The sequence below is a fragment of the Colobus angolensis genome, unplaced genomic scaffold (assembly GCF_000951035.1).
Source record: "Colobus angolensis palliatus isolate OR3802 unplaced genomic scaffold, Cang.pa_1.0 Scaffold132, whole genome shotgun sequence".
Lineage (NCBI taxonomy): Eukaryota > Metazoa > Chordata > Mammalia > Primates > Cercopithecidae > Colobus > Colobus angolensis.
Window position 1 is genome coordinate 3,482,826 of NW_012114400.1, and position 7,516 is coordinate 3,490,341.

Sequence of the window (7,516 nt, forward strand, 5' to 3'; positions counted from 1 at the left end):
TAAGTGTATCTTAAGTTAGTCTATGGAAGTGTGAAATATCTGAGGTGTCTTGTTCTAACCAAAATGGATAGTTATCATAGAACACAATTCTGGCATATTGCTGTAATTTGTGGAGCAGCACTTTTTTGGTTCACTGAAATCTTTTAAAGTACTTTCTAAAACCTAATGCACTTTACTCATAGTCTGTGTCGTTGTTTCTCAGCCTTTACAGAAAGAAACGAGACATCAGAGAGGAAATGGTTTATCCATGCTATCATCACTGTATTTGCAATCATCGTTTTTAATCTTTTCCACATCAGGATCACATAAGGAAAGGGAAAGTTTCCATCTCTTCCTGATTCTAGGGTGAAGTGAACTATCTAAAAATAGCCTCACTCTTACGTCATGTATTTATTTCCCTTTTCATTTTACCCCAGCATCCACACATCATTGGTCATACCCTTGAGTCATGTTTGTAAACACTAGAAAGCTCTTTCTTTTCTTTGCCCTCACGCAATTGCTCCACAATGTGAACTTTTGGTTTATTTTGATGTTGAATAATCATGAATGAATAATTGTGAACAGTGCTGGACAAGAAATAACAAGCTGATTAATTCAACTGAATAGAGAAAAAAAAAAAGAAGAGATTGGTGATAAAAGCTTTCTCAAGTTCCAAACAAGAAATTATTTGCATACATATGGGATTTTCAGTGAAATGTAATTGTATTTAGCATAATAGCTTATGAAGCAAATGCTTTCATATACAGTAAATCCTTTGTTCTCCTAGATTTTTATTCATAAGTGATATTGAGAGAGTTGATGAACATAAAATTCATGACATTCTAGAAGCAAAAAGAGCAGTGCAAGTTCAATGAAAAGTGTATTTTTCCCTGAATGTAAGGCCGTATGTTAAAGTACTTGTTTTCTTCTAATGTAAACTACTGAGGTCTTTATACATTTTATCATTTAATCCTCTCAGCAATCCTATGAGAAAGATAATAGTATTAGTTTTATTTTACAGAGGTAGAAAAATGAATTGCTGAGAAATAAGGAACAGATGAAATAGAGATGAGATGGGATTGGGAGCCTGCTATGTCAGGGATAGTGAATAATCTAGTCTGTGTTTTTTTGTTCCTCATTATCTCTGTGTTGCCTATAGGGGAGCATCACTGTACACTGCAGCCACCAAAAATAATTTGTTTCTTGTTGACCTGTGGTGTCTAATTAGTTTGTCTGAGGTCATCCAGCTAGCGAGTTTTAGGGTGTCTGTCTTGGAGCTGGGCCTTTCACACCGCACAACCCAGGCCCACAATCGTGCAGCCCCTTCCCGCCTTTATCATACTTTACTATAATATCTATTTACCTTTTCTGTTGATTTATAAACTCAAATCTTCAAGGACAGCCTATCTCTTAGGCTTAGAACATAGCTCACTGATAATTGTTGGATGAATTAACAAATACTCTTGAGGAAATTGTCCAGGCGTACTGCAAAGTCTCACCTTGTATTTTTTCCTGGCATTTATCACAGTTTTAAACACAAAGTGTTATTTGATTGCTATCTTTTGCCCAACAGGCTATAAATCCCATAACAACAAAAACTGTGAATGTTTTACTCACTGTTATGTCCCCACTTCTAACATGGAACCTAGGTGGCCACTATTGACTGTGGAATGGATCAATGTGATGACAAGAGTAGTTAAAAAGAACTTAAGATTCTAGTGACAGTATCCTCCAAACTTCCCCCTCTAGGAATTTTCTTCTCTAATGTTCCTATCTCTCTTCCCTTTCTTTTTCCTCTTTTGGTTTCCTTATTTTTTTCCTTCCATCTTTTTTCTTCTCTTTACTGGCAATTATTTATTAAACATTTGCATGACACTTAATATGTGGTAAGCATTGTTTTAAGCACTGTAAAGTATTAATTTATTTAATTCTAATAGCAATCCTATGAGATAGGTATTATTTGTATCATCCACATTTTATATCTGAGATGGAGACACTGAGTTAAGAAACATGTCCAAGGCCATGGAGCTTATATTTGGACTCAGGCATCTGGTTCCAGAATCTGTGCTTTTCCCACTATGATATTCTGCTTCTTATTTATTCCACTCTCCCTGAAGATGCACATAAATGGAAATGAGGTCTCTTCACTGCATCTCTCCATATTGATTTATGTTCTCCAGTTTAAACTTAATTTTAGGGGTGCTTACCCCAGTGTGTTAGCCTACTTTGTTGCAGAGACAAACCAACCTCAAATCTCAGTGGCTGACCACGAACATGTATTTCTTGGCCACTTACATACATGCCAGCACTTGTAAATCACCTGTGGAGGCTCTGTTCTATTTGTCTTCTCATGCTGGTGGGAATGTATAATCAGCTTATCAGGAAGGGAGCTAATATGTGGAAACCATCAAACAATTTGCCACGGCCATTAAATAAGCTCTTAGTACATCTCTACAGTCCTCTGTTGGCCGTTACATGTAATAGCAATGCTCTGAGGCCAAAGGTTCAACTTATTTTCACAAAAAGAAGACGAAAAGCTGAGTCAGAGTAACTCAAATATTTTTGTATACATAAAATGAATGAAGTTTTGATTGGTACTTTTTAACACTTTGGTGGAGATGATACAGGTGAAAATCCAGTAATAGAGGATTCTTCATTCTGCATCATCAGATTCCTTTTTTACTCCTAAGGGTTGAAAAAACATTCACATGGTTATAAATTCTCTGAATCCATATTTTGTTTTTGTTTTTTTTTTTTTCTCTAGCAGCTTCTTCAACATAATTGTGCTCAGTTGTTTATCAAAAATTTTTCAAATGCCTGCTGTGGAGCTAGCCTTGTGCCAAGAATTAACATAACAATAGTGAGTTTGTTTTCAATTTCTTTGAGATATAATGAGCTTCTTGAGAGCAGGGTCGTGATTCATCCTAGCAAGGAGTACATTGCTGGCACACAGTAGACACCTAGTGAACACTGAATAATTGTCAGACCAACTGAATTAATGAAAACTGAAAATTTCCAAATGCATCTTTCCCTCTTTCCCATAGGAACTTCTACTTGCAGAAAAGTGGGCTAAAATGAACAAGCTCCCCTTTCCAAAGATCGATCCTTATGTGTTTGATCGGGAAGGGCTGAAGGAGTGCTATGTCTTTAAACCCAAGAATCCTGATATGGAGAAAGATTGCCCAACTATCATCCACTTTGTTCTGGCCAACATCAACTTCAGAAAGTACAAGGCTCCAGGTATGTAGGGAGTAAGCTGTATTCCATAAAATAGAAATTAAGTAGGCGAGTGAAACTGACATTAAACTGTTTCACTCTGGCGCTGCTGTACCAGCTATTACACTACTGAATGTCTCCCTTACCTTGATAAATAGATGCTATTCTGAGACCTCAAGTACTTCTCCTCTTACCCCTAGATCCCCCGACTTGCTCACAGTCTAGAAACTGAAAAGTCAGCAACTAGTTTAGCAAAAATCTCTGGGACTTTACTTCAATACTTCGAATTGTGTTTGTTCTGATTGATTTTTAATCAAACATTTTGACTGTCACCCTTGTAAGAAAGCTTTTATTTCAGAAAAATCATGCAAATTTCTGGGAATTTTAGTTGACCACAAGATTAACGTAATCTAGCAGTACACAATGGCTAGCAATTTCAGTTTGCCATGTTGTATTTCATAGAAAACAAGAATCAAGTTTGACACGTAGTCTTTTTTGTTTTGTTTTGTTTTTTTAACCACAACCAGAGGAGTCTCTCGACTCTTGTGTATCCTGGAAAATGTTGATTAACCAAAGGAGATCTAAAGATTTACATGCAGAATGTTTAAGGCTCCAAAAACCGTGTTTTAGGACCAGAAAATGTGTTTTCCATTTTATGAATGGAAAGACACAAAAAATAGGGAGGATGAGTAATGGGAATATGCTGAGAAAAATGGTGTTTTTCTAGATTTCTCAGGAAGACAAAGAAAGGACCAATAGAAGTGAAGATTATTGTGAAGCATATAGCTCAGCATAGGAGAAGGTGGAAATCTGACATTTTTAGTTATCAGACAGTAGAGCACTTGAAACCCAGTGAATTTTCTATCACTGTGAATTCTCAAGGAGAGACTCACTGAGCAGTTGGCATGTGTAGGGGATTTCCATGGCATAAAGACAGCCACATAATGTTTTAGTTTGGGTTCTCCCAGAAACTAATTCTGAGAAAAAGACTCAAGTGCAAATAGTTTATTTGGATCAGCTGAGGAACACTCTAGTTTATTAGTAAGGAAATGGGGAAGTGGTAAAGGGAAGGAAGGCAGACAACAAAGTTGCGTTAGCAAGCCGCTACCACAATGGGAACTTGATCCCCTGGGAAAGACTACGAAATGGAGTAGACCTGTGTCCCACAGTCATGCTTCCCACACACACACCAAAAGGCAGGGGAATGGAGTATTTAGATACTAACTCTCTAGAGTCTTTGGTTGACCACCGCCTGGGGAACAGTGTTATTTATCAGAATTTCCAGCCTGCCGCAAGTGGGCCAAGCAGGCTTCTACAGTTGCAGGGCAGGATAGAAAGCCCTCAAGCACAGAGATGTCAGATACTGGCAGTTGATGTCATCCAGTCAGAACACAGAGAAATGATAAAGTCAGAGATGGTACAGAGTACTTGGCTCTGATGGGGGTTCCCACTGCTGTCTTTATGTGTGTATGTTTTATTCCTTGGGTTTTAGAGATATTTTGTAGTTTTCAAAATAACACCGTTTGTGACTCTTCTGGTATTTAGGTGTTCCAAGGGAAACTGAGGAAGAGAAAGAAATCGCTGACTTTGATATTTTTGATGACCCGGAATCACCATTTTCGACCTTCAATTTTCAATATCCAAATCAAGCATTCAAAAGACTACATGATCTTATGCACTTCAATACTCTGAACAACATTGATGTAAGTATCTCCTGTGGCCATCGACTATATCAAATGACTTCCATACCATATAATACACCAATATATCTTTTTAATTAAAAATAAAAAAATACGTGTTATGAATAACACCACCCAAAATATGCCACTTCACTTTTCATGAATTATTTTGCTAATCTTCAGAAGAACCCTACAAAACTGACAAATAAGGAAAAATAAGGAAACTCATTTTATGCTATTATTTTATTGAATGGTGAATACTCAGTTTCTTTCCCGAAGTATCTAATATATTTATTACATGATAAATTATAATTAAGGAAGAAAAGTGATGAAAAGGAAATATGAGCATGAAAGTGAATGGAACCAGAAGTGTAGTTAATCTGCAAAAATATAGCATGAATTTTAATAAATACACTTAGGATTTTACATGTTTTCTTTTTGTGAATTTGGGCAGTATCACAAAAGGTAACAGCCTTTCCTTTTTTTATTTTTTGAGACGGAGTCTCGCTCTGTCTCCCAGGCCGGAGTGCAGTGGCGTGATCCCAGCTCACTGTAAGCTCTGCCTCCCAGGTTCACACCATTCTCCTGCCTCAGCCTCCCAAGTAGCTGGGACTACAGGCACCTGCCACCACGCCCCACTAATTTTTTTTTTGTATTTTTTAATAGAGAAGGGGTTTCACCACGTTAGTCTCGATCTCCTGACCTCGTGATCTGCCCTCCTTGGCCTCCCAAAGTGCTGGGATTACAGGCGTGAGCCACCATGCCCTGCCAGCCTTTCCTATTTTTAGCCTTTGAGATGTCAAGTACTCTTTGCTTTAGAAACAAGTCGTTGTCATCAGTATCAATACTTCCTATCATTAGTGTATCTTCTGCTAAGATTCTGTGTCTAGGTGAAATTCTTTCATTTTTAACTTACCATTTAGGAACACTATTCTGTAACTGAAATCATTGACTTGTGGTTCCAAATCGTAGTGTCTGACAAATGATTATCAGTTGTGAAAGCTTAAGTTCATTGGCCTAATTGGATTTTGTACATTAGAAAAACAGAAAAAAAGAAGTTAAATGGAGAAGGAAAGGCATCATGCCTGATTTACCAGCCTTTTTGGTGACTGTGTAAATGGCACAAAGGAACTCAGAATATGTGAATGAGTGTTCTGTTTATATGGGCTCTAATTAGATTTTGTGAGCTAATAGAACTCCACACATCTAGTTTACTTGCTTGTTTTGTTTGACCTGAGACTAGTAATGATCAATTGTGTGCAGTCATCACAGTTGCACCATAGTATATTCGTCAATCAATATCTTTAATTTTTGTAAATGTGTAACATTTCCCCAATAAGCTTTGATTCTTACAACTATAAAATTCTTTTTTTCAGCTTTCATTTACAAATAGATGATAATTCATCTAAAAATGCTTATCAAAATGTATAGCATATGTCATTTTCTCCATAGATTTGTTTCCTTTTTAGAAAAAATACTTCAAGCAGTGGACATCTGAAATCCACGTGGTACATTATCTCTATGGTGATGGCAAAAATTGAAAGGTTAAGAGAAAAATGATTAATCTATGATTTGTAGGGAATGAACAGAAATTCTCAAAATAGAGTTAGTTGCATTTTATAAAACCTCATGCTAATAAAAGAGAGGTCAGAGTTAATATCACAGTCACCCTATTTTTCCAGTTTGAGCCAATAAACTAAAAACTGGACATTCCTTGCGATGAAATGTATTAAATTTGATAAGTCTTTCTCAAATGGAAAAAACAGATTGTAGGAATATACAAATGTCGTGTTGGACTTTGGAATAGATATACATACACACATGTGTATCTTAACCGAGTACATTTGTCTTGCTGTTCTAATTTATATAAAGTCTGCCAAACAATTTGCAATAAGGAATGATATAGTTTTATTTGTATATTTTACAAACATTCTTCAAAGTAGTTTGTTTGATACATAGATGTAAAAGTTAGCACCTGAACAAAAACAGACTGAATCCCAGAACAACTGTCCTGACTTATACACTTCATCAAATGTTGATTCTTCACAAGCCATTAATTTAGCAGTTTTAAACATCTGTTTTCACTTTTTATTGTGATAAAATATACAAAACATAAAATTTACCATTTTAACCATTTTTAAGTGTACAGTTTAGTGGCATTAAGTGCATTGCATTATTGTGCAACCATCCCCACCATCTATCTCCAGAACGTTTTACATCCTCCCAATCTAAAACTTTGTACCCACTAACCAGTAAGTCCCCATTTCCCCTGCATTTTTAGTAACAATGCCGTCAGGTTTTTGTAAGAAGATTGATAAATTCATTAAAAAATTATGAAAGTGAAAAGGACTAAAGTAGGCTAACTCATCTTGAAGAAGGAAAGCAAAGTTAGAAGACTTAATTTACCAAATAGAAAGACAGAAAGGTAACATAATTAAGAAAACATGACATTGTCCAAGGACAGACAGTAGCACTAAATAAAATTGTCCTTAAATAAATTGTGACTATCTATAAGAAAAAAAGTGGGGGGTCGGAGCAAGATGGCCGAATAGGAACAGCTCCAGTCTCCAACTCCCAGCGCAAGCGACACAGAAGACCGGTGATTTCTGCATTTTCAACAGAGGTACTGGGGTCATCTCACT

The 7,516-nt window shown here is 36.4% G+C and overlaps 1 protein-coding gene across 2 annotated transcripts in view; it reads left to right on the top strand.

The window, feature by feature from the left end:
* Positions 1-7,516, top strand: part of PLA2G4A (phospholipase A2, group IVA (cytosolic, calcium-dependent)) — a 154,382-nt gene that overhangs the window by 134,887 nt on the left and 11,979 nt on the right. For both annotated transcript variants that reach the window (XM_011934192.1, XM_011934193.1), the window contains 2 exons: positions 3,024-3,219; positions 4,741-4,898. In XM_011934192.1, the coding sequence (XP_011789582.1) occupies positions 3,024-3,219; positions 4,741-4,898 (354 nt within the window). The remainder of the gene's footprint in view (positions 1-3,023; positions 3,220-4,740; positions 4,899-7,516) is intronic.